Source organism: Drosophila biarmipes, chromosome 3L (assembly GCF_025231255.1).
Source record: "Drosophila biarmipes strain raj3 chromosome 3L, RU_DBia_V1.1, whole genome shotgun sequence".
Lineage (NCBI taxonomy): Eukaryota > Metazoa > Arthropoda > Insecta > Diptera > Drosophilidae > Drosophila > Drosophila biarmipes.
This window is the reverse complement of record NC_066613.1, coordinates 15542987-15558630: the sequence shown is the minus strand read 5'-3', so window position 1 is coordinate 15558630 and position 15644 is coordinate 15542987. Positions and strand designations below refer to the sequence as shown.

At 38.2% G+C, this 15644-nt stretch overlaps 1 protein-coding gene across 8 annotated transcripts in view; it reads left to right on the top strand.

The window, feature by feature from the left end:
- The window catches only part of LOC108034793 (protein nutcracker), a 102336-nt gene that overhangs the window by 21895 nt on the left and 64797 nt on the right, over positions 1-15644 (top strand). For 2 of the 8 annotated variants that reach the window (XM_017109781.2, XM_017109777.2), the window contains exons 1-2: positions 719-1095; positions 8058-9038. The exons of 2 other annotated variants lie outside the window; for them this stretch is intronic. In XM_017109781.2, the coding sequence (XP_016965270.1) occupies positions 8234-9038 (805 nt within the window). In that variant the 5' untranslated portion in view covers positions 719-1095; positions 8058-8233. Of the gene's footprint in view, positions 1-711; positions 1096-8040; positions 9039-15644 lie in introns of those variants that run through there. 4 more of the 8 variants (XM_050886501.1, XM_017109784.2, XM_017109780.3 and 1 more) reach the window with 4 other exon arrangements.

The following is a 15644-nucleotide window of genomic DNA, read 5'->3' as shown; positions in this document are numbered from 1 at the left end:
TTTGAGAAAATTTAAGAATCCATCTGAAAAAGTAATTATACATATTTTATTTGATTGTATTTCAAAACTATGCACAAAATCCATAATACGACAAAATATTCAGTGCACTAGTTTTTGGCGCCAAATTTTTGAATTTTTAGCCACTTTTCTTTGATACGCTCTTACTTAAAAAAAGAGAGTGGAGAGAATTTAAAAGTTGAAAATGCTCAACTTAAGTTAAATTTTAAATAAAAACTGAACTTATTTATTGCTACTCTTCTTTCTATAATGCCAATATCAGATTTATTAAGTAAATTTTTTTATCTAAGTAAACAATAACTAATTATTAAATTGTTGTTTAATCTCTGGTAAAATAACTTAAAACATTTTAAACTTATGGAAAAAATTTAAAATAAAGTGTAAAAGAGCAACTCTTAAGAGAGGAAAAAGAGAGCGGTGCAGTATGACCGCAGAGCACATTTTTTTCTTTCCTTACGCTAACACTTACGCTTACTATCGCTTACGTCGCTGAAAATTTGGTTGTTGAACTCGCCGCCAGAAGTAAACAGAGAGAATAAACGAATAAAAAACACCACGTTACTAGTTACGTGTGCTTACGTTACGTAGCCGACAAACTTCGGTGTGACCTCAGCAGGGCCTACGTAAAATACCGCCAAGAGCGGCAATAAAAAATTCGACGTAATCCGCCTCACCGCAACTGGCCACACAACATAAACAAAAAATTTTTTTCGAACGCAGACGAACTCGCGGATAAATTGTAATTTTGTGGTTCGAGAATTCGACGCCGAGGCCCAGCCGTCGTCGGTGGCTTTGTTAAATTCCATTAACTAAATTCCATTTTAGTTTAATTTCACGCCGAAAGGCAAAAGATAATTTCGATTTTTTCGCCGCCTTTTTCGTTGTTTTTGTTGTTTTTGCGGCGCGTCGCTTGTCGTTCGTGTGTGTGTACGTGCCCGTACGTGTGAGTACGTGCCGCAGTGTGCGTGCGTCAGTTTGATTTGAATAAATTATTAATAAATAGCTGAGAAATAAAAGAAGAGCGAGGAAAAACGCAAGAAAGGGCAATAAAGAGAATATATTAAATAATCAACAAGTGTAAGTGCTAATGAAAAAGAAAAAGCAAAGTAAAAGAAAAGAAAAGCTGGGAGAAAATGAAAATTGATCTAACACTTTGAGATCCCAAAATTGATTACAAATGGGTTTTGAAAATCGAAGATCGAGACAAAGTGCAAAAGGCAACTGAAACTACGAAAGCGCCCAAAAGGAAAATCCGGTTTTACAACTTCTCTCTTCACACACGAATCACACACACACACACATACACACACCGCCAGACAGTCGAATTCTCTCTGAGAAACTTAAACTAAAATTCCTTTGCTTATTTTAATGGCTTTTCCATAGGAATTTCACCACGCGATATGCAGCTAAGAAAATAGAGCGATAAATAAATATTGTGAATGAAAAATCAGCTGCGACAGGTGTTGCACAGCAAAGCGCCACAAAGTCCGCAGAAAAAATATTTTTATAGGAATCCGATCACAGTGGACGCTCCATAAGAAAAAATGTATCTGGGGATTGTCAAAAAATGGTTTCCATACCAAAAATAATCGAAATGTTTAAAAATAAAGTAAAATAAAAATAAAAGTGATCAGAAATTAATAAAAAATAATAAAACTAAAAACTAAAAAAAAGTGTAAACCATAAAGTTCTTAAATGTTCAGATCATTTAATATATTAGAGGTTTATTTTATGACCATAAATATTATTAAAATTTTTAATTAAACCTCCACCTCTAGTAATCTAAAAAACCATCCAGAAATGCCTCGTAAAAAAGTGAAATCAATAACACAAAAGAGTGCAAAAAAATCTGAATGGGGAGCCATAAAAATAGCATAAACAGAAAATAACAATAAACAGTTACCCCATCTCACTCTCTCTTTTTTCTTGAAACCAATTGAGTAAACAAAAAAGGCCTTACAATAATTTCTGGCAGCTGCCTTTTGTTTATATGCATAAATATGTTAAATATGCCTAAATAAATTAATTTCCCGCATCACGCTTGTTCGCTAAATGGAATTTACACATGAAAAGTGGAAAAATGTGAAAAAATACAGCGCTAACGTGTGTTATCTTATCCGTAACACGAGTTTCACGATGGTGCAATTGAAAAAATAACAGAGAAATGTGCTACAATTGCTTCCTTATCAAAAAATGCTATTACCTGCCCGGAAAGAGATAGTGATAGAGCAGCAGAAGGAAGAGAAAGAGACGGGCAGAAGGGGTAGGAAATTGCATATTTCATCATTTCCTTGGCTGATTTTTCCAACCAAATATTTTCATCTACTTACAATGTTGTCTAGACAGATTCCTCTGCCTTTCTTCTTTTTTTCCCACCCATTTTTATGTGTACGGGAAAAGTCTGGTAGTGGTGTGTATACTGCGGGATTCTGGCACCCTCTCCTAGGCTTTCCTTCCACTGTCGCCTTCACTACTTTTTGTTGTGCTCCAGACTTCAGTCTACTCCACTTTGCTCCGACTTTCGCCCCCCACACACACTATATACATCCATGCCACCCCCTGTTTCTGGAACACCCCCTTTGCAGCATCCAGCAACCCCCAAAAAACGCATTCTCCGGCTGCCTTTTATTGCCTTTCCTTGTTGTTTTCAAACAGTGGAGCTTCTTTAACTGAAATTAATTTTGATGGGTGAAGGAACTATTATAAGTCGATCCCCAGGAAATTTTCTTTAACATTTGAATAGAATTGTAGTGGAAATCATTGTTTGTTTTATTTTTGTTTAATCTGTTAAAAATATTATGGTGTGAATTAATGATAAATTATTCAGCTTAAGAATTGTGCTAATGTTACCAGCTGTTCTTACTTGTTCTTTAAAATGACCAGTGTGACCTTGCCTACCCACCAAAACTTCAAATTTCAATACTTTTTGTGGAAAATTACTAAAATTTACCAGTTATACAACGTTTTTTTGATAGGATGCACACTGTAGTTGCTTTACATTTTTTGTTCGGCTTTGTGGGCGCCGTTTGCGCGCAAATTTAAATTTATGCGAACGCACTAACTGCCGGCAACGGCAACTTCTCCCCCTCTCTCTCTCCCCCCATATAGCCATCTCTTTTCCATCTCCGGGGAGTAGAAGTTTTGCCAAAACAACAAAAACAACTGAGGATGACGACTCTTGGCCACCGTTTTGTTTTTGTACTTGTCCATTGGTTTTTGCTGTCTGCCGGTGTTTTGCTTTTGTTGTTGCCATTGTCGTTGTTGCAACGATAGAGGGAGAGGGAGATGAAGCCGACGAAAGAGAGGGGTGCAGAAAGAGATAGCGAGTTCCCAGTGAATTGTGAATTGTGTTCCATTAGCAGCAACCCCGAACACTTGTACTTATGGATTGTGCTGCATGGGCACAGTGGGATGGGTTTTCATTCGGTTGGAAGTGGGTGATCAACATTTTTTTAAGAACAAATTTAAATTGTGAGATATACATTGAAGTGTTGGTTATAATGTTGTTATGTGCTTTATTATTATTAACATAGATTTATATCCCAAAAGAAGCTGAAAAAATTGTATTTTGTGTGGTTATTGAGTTGGTATATGGTCACACTGCGCCAGAATCAGCTGATTAACTTAACTAAGAATAAGAAATACTATAATGTCTTTCGTTTATGTAGCCAAATATTTAGCAATTTAGCTAGTTTCTTGGAATAGAAAAGTTGTTATCTTTTTTTCGGAGTAATTCCTGCACAGTCAATTGAACAGCAAATGGTTACCACCCCCAACGGCCCACTGTGCAGCCCACTGTGCGACAGCTGGTGAAAAGAGTTGATTGTTGTTGGTTTTGCCATTGCTGCTGTTTCGGTTTTTGTTGCCTTTTCTGTTTGTTGCTGCCTCCGTTTTTCCTCTACCTCTGCCCCTTTTCCTCTTTTTCCTACAACAATTTTCCTTATGGATTTTAACAAATTTGTTGTATAAAGTCGCGTGTGCAGGAGTTTGTTATTATTTTACTTTTCTTTTACCTTTTTTTACATAAGCAATTTTTCTGGTCAAAAAAAAGAAGTTCTGCCTTTATCGTTTTAACCTCCAATTTTTTCTGGATTTTCTGCCTGCTCTTAATTGGATTTGATTGCTTTTGGCTGGCGGCGCCTCTCAAACGAAAAATCCATGAATCTCGGAGGTGTTTTTTCTTTGTGCCAATGTAGCTGCCGCAAATCGCATTAGTTTTTGTTACTATCTTGTTCCCAACGCTTTCCTTTCTTGTCTCACATTTTTTTTTTGATTTTTTTGCAGTCCATTGTTTGGTATTACAGGCGAAATTCCCTAAACCGGATATTCCCATCACTTTAACTACATTTAGTAGTAGAAACTAACTAGATTTTTACCATCCTTACATTATCGTAAACATAAATCTTTGTTGATTTGTTTAAGATATAAACTTTTTAAAAATATGATGAAATTTAAAAAGTCATCAGTTTTTTCTAAGCTTTTAGCGATTAAAAAGTTTATAATTAAATGCAGTTAATATCGAAAGGGATTTTAGGCATTTTTAATTATATACTATTATTATAAAATTGTTAAATGGGTCTAGTTTTTTTCAAATGTTTGCTTTCTAGACTTTGGACTGTATTGGGCTTACTTTTTCGCAAAGCCCGAGTTGCCCCAAAAAATAAAAGTCGGGCCTCCCTCTCACTCTGTCCGTCTCTTTCAGCACCCACTGCTGCCGTCTCTTTCCCATGAGAATAAAATCGCTAAACTACTGAACTGTAAATGAGGTTCAATGAACTTGCCACAAGGCGAGTGGGAAAGGGACGGCGGCTGCGAGCGAGTGAGAGGGGGATAGGCGCTCTTTGTTGCAGCTTTTTCCTCATATATTTTTTTTTAATATGCGCCTGCTGACGTTGCAACTTGCCCGGCGTCGTTCCACATGTGCAATGTGCAATATGCATGTTGCACCCTACCCAACATCCCCTTGAGCCCCCCTTTTGCGCCGCCCCTGCACACTCGACGCATTTGCTAATTTAATCGCCTCTCTCTCTCCCTCCTTTGGCGCCGTCTCTCTCGCACGCCGTTTCAATGGATGTTCATTAAAGCAAATGTTGTGGAAATAAAAAAAATGTAGTGTAGTAATTGTTAGCATGGCGATTAAATAAATGAATTTATTGTAATTATAAATTATTTTATACTTACTTTCAAAACCAAGGATTTACCAAATAAAATCTAGCACTACAAATATTTAATTTAAATATTTAAATAAAATTGTGTTCCAAAAAATTAAAGCTACTATTGTTTAAGGCCCTAATTTTGTTGTGTATTATTTTTTCATCGTCTTTGGCAACAAATGTTCCACATTCATAGCCCCCTCGCCCATTTCCCCCTGCACTTCCTGGGCTCTCTTCAATTCTCGCCCGGCCGCCTTTTTAATGTGAGTCGCGCGCCAAATCCACAAAACTGAATAAAAAATAAAAAGCTAACTAACTGCCGACTCAAAACAGAATCGAAGCTAACGAGCCAAAAGTCAGTGCACTGGAACAGGCAGCTCAAGCAACCACAAAACATCGGACAGCAGACCACAAAAGCCTAGTTACTGTTACTCTTAGCCAAGATTTCGCCCAGCGCTGTTCTGGTTACCAATTCTCTGCCTTTTTATCGACTTTGTGCGCCAGCAAACCAAGCAAGAAGTTAAAAAAATATAAATAGAAAAACCTTTAAAAGTGGCCGTTAAAAGTAGGCCTAAAAGGGCCGCAAACTAAAAATATAGAAAAACTTTCAAGACCAGCGGTAATTATAAATATGAAAGATGATATATGTAGCTCCTTTCTTAATTGACCATAAGATTAGATAAAGTATCCATTGGGCTAAAATAGATAGTAAATATTTATAATTCATGAAATTCAAGATTTGAATTTGAATTTCAGTGTTTTTCTAAAATTATAAATATTATACATGATATATGTAGCTTCTTTCTTAATTGACCACAAGATTAGATAAAGTATCCATTGATATTGATAGTAAATATTTATAATTCTTGGAGTTGGAAAAATGGAAAATTAATCTCCATAATTCAGGCTTCAAGACTTGAATTTTAATTCCAGTGTTTTTCTAAAATTTCCCTTTATATTTAATAGGGAATGTTTGCTATAAGAAATACAGAAAAGCGAAAACAAGTTCAACAAAAAGCAGAACGAGTCGAATTAAGGGAAGAACGCACATTGAATTTTAATACGCCGCAGTTATAATCTCCTGCTCCGGGCTGCCTTTAGTACTACCGAGTATTCGTGTTCCTCTGGAATCCCCCTATATCTCCGGGTTCCAGCTGTCGTGCAAGGTTGGTTTATTATTTTTTCTTCGATTGCCCGACGGTTCCCTGCTTTTTGTGTATCCTGTCATCATCATCATCTCGCCGTAATTCCGCTTACCTGTGCACTTTGCGTGTCTCCTGTTTCTCCCTTTCTACCTTGGGCCCTGCCACATCTTTTGTCTGGTTTCTACCTGCGCTCCAGTATGCATTCTAATAAGATTTTCTCCAGCTCGAGCTGACTCAACTCGTTGCCCTTTGACCTTCCCAGGAGTTTTTCTATGGGCGGGATTTTAAATTCTGCTGGTAAAACTTTTTGGCCTTCCATTTGAGTTTGGATTTCAGTTTGTCTGGTCGGCAAAAGGGATTTATTTCGCCAGCGGGACTTGAATGCATTTTCACACTTTGTGTGGCGGCGTGGTTTTTGTTCTTTTTAGTTGGATTCCCTAAAAAGTATTTATTTTGCTGAGTTTTCACAAAGTACATGGATAAATAAGGGTTTTTTTTTAAGAGAGTCAAATGTAATATGGCATTATCTCTATTTAATTTACGTTAATGCTGGCATTTTTGGTAAATGATTATGAAAAGAAGTTTTTTTTTTTGATTACACATTCAATTTATACTACTTTTCTAGATAATTTTCAATGCTAATCTCATGTTTCTATTTTTATATTTTTTTATTTATAATATTTTTACAGCCTTTAATTTTTTTGAATACTTCCCTGAATCATTTAGCATTATCGCAACAATTTAACCCCTTTCGCTTATCTTAAAGAGCTGGAAATTGGCTCGGAAAGTAGCCGCCCCTCGTGTGCTTAGCCCCCTTCCTTAACCCTCTTGGCTTGGTTACACTCGATTTCCCCATGGACACTTCAATCTGAAGAGACCTCCCCCTCGGCTCCCTCGTCCTTGGCCGCTTCCTTTGTTGCCTTTGGCCATCCTCCAGAAATCCTTTGGAGCCCTTTTCCCTCCTGCTCGCTTTTGGCTTCTTTTGTTTCAGTTCAAGTGGTGCAGTGGTGCAGTGCACATGATGATGCTCCATTTCCTTGGATGGATTTCCATCTCTACTCCATCAGTGTGCCGCCACTCACTCCATTTTCCCCACCCCGGGGGTTTTCCCCCATCTTTTTGGCATAGAAAATCTTCTCCAGCTGTCGGCAATTGCAGCGTTTTTGATGATGACAACGACAAGTGGTTGGTTTCTGTGTGTTTTTACTGTGGCTTTTGTGGCATTTGTGGAAGATGCAGCCGGCTGCATTTTCAGTTAATTTTCTCCAAAGGGGGAAACCATGTGGGAAATATTGCTGTTGATTGTGTTATTTTATCACTGACCAACTGTGGCAAATCGAGGATTAAAATAGACTAGTGAATCAATATTAAGTTAGGGATTTAGCATCTATTAGTTGAAAAAATAATTAAACTAAATGAAGGCACATATATTTTAAATGATCTGAGTACTATAAGATTTACGAAATAGGATGTGAAAATATGCATTACAAAATATTACTTGAACCAGTTAATTCTAATAAATACCAGATAATAAACCACTAAAATCTAAAAAAGTGTGAAGAGATGAGACTGTGATTTTCCTGCCCTTTGTCAGTGGCCAATGCTAATTATGATACCAAGAATGTCTGCGAAAATGTAGTGACAAGTGTCTAGCTAAACTGTGGCTGCTGTTGCCTGCTGCCCCAGAACACGCGGGCAACATGCAACCGCCGACAGCCAACCAACCACATTTTAATTGCAGCAATTAAGGCGCCAAAAACAAAAGTGAAACCCTTGAAAAAGTGACACAAGGAGAGTGAAGTGAGGGTGAAAATCCAGGAAAAGCCACGCACACGGGCGTGTTAACCGCCAATTAGCCGACCAGCCACAGTCACGTGACAATGGAGGAGTAGGTGTCTGCAGCACTCGACGAGCACCATGTCGCTGCGCAGCAACAAGTTGCAGAGCCAACAGTCGACGGGCAGCAGCAACAGCAACGGCAGCAACAGCAGCGGCAGCGGCAACTGCAACACCAGCGCACAGCAGCAACATCCGCCGATGGCGTACCAGCAGCAGCAGCAACAGTTGCTGCAACAGTTGCAGCAGCAACAGAAGTTCCAGGCGCAGCAGCGGGGCAACACCAGTCGCAATAATCTGGCCACCTTGGTGGCGGCCATCAATGGGCACGATGGCCAGAACTCCCCCGTCAGCGGGGGCTACCAGTTGTCGCCGGCCGCCGCCTCTAGGGTGGCCCATGCCCCACCCCACTCGCCCTTGGGTCCACCCTCGTACTCGGCGGCCACGGCCCAGTCCGCCTTCAGCTACTACGGGCAGCATCAGCAACACCAGTTGCAATTAAACCACAATTACCAGCAGCAGCAGCAGCAGCAACAATTGCAGTTGCAACAGCAGCAGCAGCAGCAGCAACTTCCACCGCCCGATCTCACCGATGGCATCGATTTTCCCTCCGCCCAGGCTGCCACGCCGCCGGACTCGCCCAACGCCCAGTCCACCGGCCCCTCGGAGCTGGAGCAGCAGCTCTGTGTGGTGGCCAAAATGCAGAAGTCGGTGACCATAACTGTCACGCCGCAGCGCAGCAACTCGATGGACTTCCTCAACTTCGAGGAGAAGCGCCAGCTGATTGCCTCGTCGCTCTCCCTGTCGGACATACTGCACAGCAGCAACGCCCAGCAGCAGCAGCAGGCCGTCAAGGATGGCCTGGCCCTCAACGGGGGGCAGTGCGGTGAGTTCTGGTCCAGGGGTTTTCGGGAGGCTATTATGGGTTAACAAATATATTTATGTACTTTATCACTTTCAAATTTAAAGGATCAAGTAAGAAATTCTTGTATACATATCGGTGTAAATACTGGTCGCTTGTTTAGAAGAGCTCTTATAAAATGAACAGATTTCAGGAATTTTATTTTAGTAACATTGGGTGTATAATATGTGTGGTCTTTGGTATAAGCCTTTATAGATGTACCTAAGCTTTAAAGATTATAGTTCAGATTTAAATGTTTAAAATTTGTGTCAATGAGAATAATATATTTTTTATTTAAACTATTTCTATCTGTTGCACATTTTTTTTGATAGTTAAAGATATCAGAAATTTTATTAAAATACATTTTTAAAATCTTACATATGTACTTCTATAACAAAGAAATTTTAGAGTATTTCACTGACCGTAAAGAATGTGTGTAAATATTTTTTCTTGCCTTGTAAATTACAAATTTAACACGCGGTTTTCGTTTAATGGACTTACAATTGTGATTCATTTTTTCCTCTAAAAAATAAGTTTAATTTTTAAAAGCGGAACCAAAGCATTAAAACATGGAGAAAATTCTTTTAAAATGTGTATGCACTCCCTTTAAACTCTTATTTGCATTTGAAGCTCTGCAACTTTAAAGTTGAGTGGCATTCCATTGGGCTACACCCTTAAACCGCACCCTCAGAAATTCCCCTACCCAACCCTTCTGTGCTGTATGTCACACCTGATGTGAGTGTGCGGTCCCCACAAAAGCAGAATTAAAGCTGTGCCCTCCGCCACATCTCGCCCCTCGCGCCGAGCATATTGTTTCGCTCTGGGCATCGGATAAAAGCGTTGACAAACCCAATCCCCGGTCCCCTGGCAAACGCAGCCCCTCCCCGGTTGCCCGGTTTCCCGGCCATCCGCCCACAATCGCAGAGTCAAGTGCAGTGAACCATTTTGGGGCCCGTCGTCGTCGGGCAAACAGAAATGGAAAATGGGAAGCGAAAAACGATGGAAAAAAATCACATTTTCGCTCTGCATTGAAGTGTAAAAAACAAATTTTGAAAAAAACGAGGGGAGTTTACTGCACTGGAGTTGAAGTTTAAAAAACTCAAACTTAAAAGTTTTTGAACAGATGTTGAAGTAAATAAAACTCAAAGATAGGTACCTTTATCTGAACCCAAATAAATCAATGTTTCTTCTGTTTTGATCTAAAACTATGAAAGGATGTTCAAATAAATTATATTCAGCGAGAACCGCATTATCTAAAACCAAAGTAAATAAATTGTATCTAGATTTTTACAATATTGAACCAAAACTAGTAAATAATACTCAAGAATAAACGCTTTTTTCTGAACCCAAAATAAATAAATTAAATTATTATGTTTTATAATCTGCAAAGTTCCGAATTTATAAAATAATTTTCTGTTCTCAAACAGCTGCACATGCCCATGTTATTTATTACTTTTTCAACTGATCAATTATAGCCTGTAAAATCAGAATTTATAATATTAAAGTTTGTTTTGTTTAATGTTTCCCCAAGCAATTGCCTTAATGGCCATGCACATTTTATTTAACCCCCCTTTTCAAATGAGTAAAAATGCGTATGCGCTAGAATTTGTTTATCAATAGGACCAGTTTGATTTATGATCTTTTATTTGTTGTGCCTAGTTTTATTATCCCCCCTTATGTGCCACATTTTATTACTCCCATTTTATGGCGTTCAACAAGTCATCGTCGCCATAATTTCTGCCCCATATCCGATTACCGTGACATGTCAATACAAATCAGCGTGGACGCCAATTGCCAACTTAACCCACTTACCCACTGGGTAAATCTCTAGTTTTTCTTTATTTCTGCACAATATATTTCGAGTTGAGTGACTCATAATCGGGCATCATCAATCAAAGCAGACTTAATTCGAGCCGAGAGAAATGCCGAGGAAAGCAATAATAAAATATAAAAAACAAGAGCCACAGAGTGAGCTCGTTGTCTATTTTTAGCCAAGTTAGCTAAGTTTTTGAGGGAGCTTCTCACATTATTGGCATTTAAAGATGCAATTAAAATGCTTTGCCTTTGCCTTTGTCTCTGCCTCAGTTTCTGCTGAAGATTTCAAGTTCAAGTGGCGAATTGAAATGGGCTTTTAATGCGTCTGCCTTTGGGGGCACGTGTCGGGAAAAGTAAAATAAAACCAGATACGAGATGGAGTGTGGGCCAATTCAGTGTGTCAAACCAGAGTCGATGATTCACTTTGGTTATGTGAGGAGGTTGAACGTATAAACAGGTGCTCGTCAATGGGTGCACAGCGAGAAATTGAAGCATACATCTTAGTTTGACAAGCCTAGGTTTTGATTTTGATCTTGATTGATGTGATATTAAATAGACAGTTTAGTCGGGGGTGTCAAAGTAATTGTTATAGATTTGTTTGCCACTTTATATATAACATCTATGCAAGAAAGGAGTTTGTGTTATAAAATACAAATTGTAAAAAATATGTATACAAGGTGCTATCACTCACCCTTTACTTACCAGAAGTTTGGCTCGTAACAAATGCCTCTAAATAATTAAAAGGTATTTATTGCCGCATTGTGGCTAACCACAGAGCTGTATCAAATTGTTTGCTGTGCATGTGTCGAAGTCAACGTCTTTGTTTCTTGTTTTTCACTTTTTGTTATTGCTGTTTGACTGCTTTTGGCTTAGCCGCATTCCTTGAATATTTTTGCAATTTTTTATATAAAATTACTGTCGATTAAGTCGGGCTGTTTGTTACTCGTTACTTTCGTTGCTGGCAATGTGATGTGTGAGGCTGTCAAACATTTATATAACAGCAGCCCATATATGTACGGCCTGGTCATCAACTGATCTGCGAATTAAAAGTTTTCCCCCAACAATGACTTGTGTATTCTTTCCCATGACTGCTAAAATTGTAAAATCAATAGCAAAAAACCGGGGGAAAAAAATTGGCGTTGGCAATTTACGATGTTCAATTACTGGCTCGAAAAAAGGCAAACAACAAATTGCCTTCAATAAAGCATAAATCGAACTAACTGCCTATCCCCTTGCACTTGGGCCACCTGAAAGCGTTTTTCAATTTCGTTTCGATTCATCAGAATGTCCATTTCATTTCCCCTGGCGCAAAATACTTCTTGTGGAAAATTCCTACACCTCCGTGCTCCCCTTTTTTTAATACAGCTGTGCAAATCAATAAGCTGTTGTTCTAGTGTGTTTTCTCTTCCATTTTTCGAATACGCCTAACCCATAATCAGGCCATAAACTCTGTACAATGTCGAGGCTTCACCTAAAATTTCATTGGAGCCGATTCAATTCTGGTTCCCCGTTTTTTTCGCGTTTTTCTATTTTCAATTTGCACGCCAATTTCGCTGTCAGATCTACAGTTACTGCCCATTAGCCGTAAAAAACAGTAGCTATAAAAGTGGAGTGCTGAAATGAGGCGGCAGTCGGGTTGTTTGGAGTCGAGAGCCGACAGAGTGCTGAAAAAAACCATACAAAGTAGTCGAAACGGTAGCAGAAATAATAATAACAAAGACGGGGGGGCACATATGCAAAGAATAATTTTTTTAACCCATTGGGGAATGTTAAAAAATTAGGTTTTCTTTGGTAAAAAGTATTTTAAAATCTAAATTCCATAACTAATAATATATTTGATTAAAAATTTTAAAATTTTGTAATGTTTTGTATTTTAATTTAATCCAATATAAGATTTTTTTCGCTTAAAATATATTTAAAAAAAAGACTATTAAAAGGGGTCCCAGAAACCAAAGCAGTTTTCTTTGACTTAAAAATATTTTAAACACCATAATATTCTTTTAATTATTATTATATATATTATTATTATCTTTTAAGTGCTGAAAAAATCCTCCCAGGAATGTCGAAAGCCTTCATTCAAAGAAACCCTTTTTCCGACTTTTTCAAAGGTAGGGTTAATGGGGAACTTGAAACTTGACACATGAAGTGGGCTTACAGTGGGATAAAAAGAACTCTCAGGCTTTTGTCACTGGGGCTGAGTCCTCTGTTGCGCTATTTATACTTCATAAAAGACAGGTATACAATGGACCTGCTGGAATCTGCGTGTCCTGCGCATCCTTTACTCTTTTAGCCCCTCATTTCTGGCATCCAAAATTAGTTTTTATTGTTCTCGCACACAGCCGATTGACAGCCGAAATTTTTGGTCATGGTTTTTTATGAATTTATTGGGCCCCAATCGAACGGTATTAATCAATATTTTCGGCGTCGAAGTGTTTGGCTGATTAAAATTCTTCTATTTTTGGCCTGTCTGCCGAAGGGAAGTGACGCCCACAATTATACAATCTCGAATCCGAAGTTCTTACGTAAGCCTCTTGGCGGGCTCGTGGAGGTGTCTTTAAATCGGAGGTGCTAATTGGTCCCGGCTAGAAATGATTACTGATGATTATTGTAGATGATTATCAACTTCATCGGCAAAGTGAGAAATATTTGGCGCTCCTAAAGTGATTTTTTCTTCTCGTCTTTGGTTTCAAGGTGCGATAAAAAATCGTATTCTTTAGTTCATTCGGCATTCTTAGTCATCCAGCGCGGTTCTTTGGCTTTTTTTTGTAAATGTGGTTTTGGCTTTGGCCAGATAAGAGTTGTTTGCATAAAACGTGAGTTTACCCATGATTGATAAGTATTTATTTGCCGGACGATTGGGAAATAGACAGATAGCTGAGTACTTTGTCAGTTGCCAAGAATTTGGTAAAATTAAGGTGGAGCCAGCATAAATAAAAAACCTCTAACAATAAAAAGCCTGCTTTTTATTATTAATTCTCGTTAAAACTAATTTCCGCTGCCACCACCTGACATTATCTTGAAGACCTATTCATTTGGGAACCAAAGTTCAGCTTAAACTTCGTTTAACAAGTTTTGAAAGCGTTTTAACACGTTCACCTGGCAGCTCTTCGGACAAAAAACTTCAACAATAAAGTTAGAAGCCCGGCAACAAATCGAAGCCCTGACCCATTGATGAACCAAGGGATATGATTGATGGACTAACGTCTGTAATGACCTCACCTAGTGCCACTAACTTGGCCCGGAGTATGCTGAATTCTATGAGTATGGCTGGCTGTATATTTGTCCCATAGTTCCGACGAACAATGATCGATCGAAATGGATGGACCGCACCCAGGCCAAATAAAAACATAAAGCCAACTCGACGGCCATTAATCAGGAAAATGTTTATGTTAATCGGTCAATCGACAGAGTTCAACACAAAAAAGTTGTGCCTTCAAAAGAACTCAACTTCGTTCCACAAAGATTGCAATTTACTTGTTGTTAATGGCTGAACATTTATTTGTGAATAAAAGTGTGTGAATCTGTATACGGTGCATTGTAAAAAAGGCTTAAAAAATCAAGAAAATATTTATTAATTATAAAAGAATGTATAAATGAAAAAAAAGGGAAATCAACTTTTAATTTTACAGTAAATTCTTAATTAATATATAAGAAATAATAAGTACGAATACTTAGATTTATTATAAGATGAGAATTTAAAATGAAAACTTTTGTTTAATTTCCTTTTGTTTCTTTTAATTGTCAAGGTTTTTAAAATCATAAAATTCGCTTTTCAGTGCATTTATGTATTCAGATTTGTATCTGTCAGTTTTCATCTGGCTGCTGCACTTAATTAATGAGTAAGAACTGCAAGTGATGGCCAGACAGAGGAAGCTGCATAGCAGGTCAAGAGTTTTCGGAGCCCGGACCATTTCAAAATTGATTTCACTTGGCCGTCTCTCTTTAATATTTACCCTGTCTATCTGTATCTTCCGCTGGCTGGACAAATATCTTGTCTTGAGTACAGTCTGGGCAAAATGTGTCAAAGTTTGTTGCTCATTTCCGTCGACTGTCAAAATCGTCAGCGTCGTTATTATCATCCTGTGCAGACATCCGAGCAGACTTTGTCCAGGTGTCAGATTCTGTTTGAGTTGCCATATTCCTCCCCTCGACTTTCCCCCGATTTTCCCGCCTTTCCCCAGAGTTTCCCTTATCTGTCTGGCTGTTGGCCAATTTGACAGTTGGAAAGTTTGCCACTCAAAAGCGGACAAAGTTTTCCGAATGCGAAAAACTGTTTGCATCAATTGCAGAAAATATCAATTAACTGGAGTTAAAGTTTGTCTTCGTGTTGGGAATTTACATTCAGCAATACTCATTCAACAGATATTGATATTTGGGATGCGCTTAGTCGGCGTAAAGTTTTACAGCCAATTGGAGATGAGCTATTAGTTGAGTAAGTTAATAATAGGTGTAAGTTAAGATACGGTATTTAAAGCAATTTATTCTGTTTGCTAACTTGCTATTTTGTCATAAATGTCGTAAAATTTGTATGCAAATTACTAGACAACTTCTAGGCACTTAGCAAAGGCAAATTAGAAAACTGACAATTTTTTTATTTTTATTTAAGATTCTCATAAAAAAAGTAATAAATACTAATATAAATTCAGCTGGTTCTTAGCTTAAACGGTAGCTTAAAATTGAAATGGTTATCTGAATTTGGCTTAAAGAGCTCTTTATTTATTTTAAGAACACAACGAATAGCTGTTCCGGGAATGCAAAAATTCTCTCTTGTTCGCC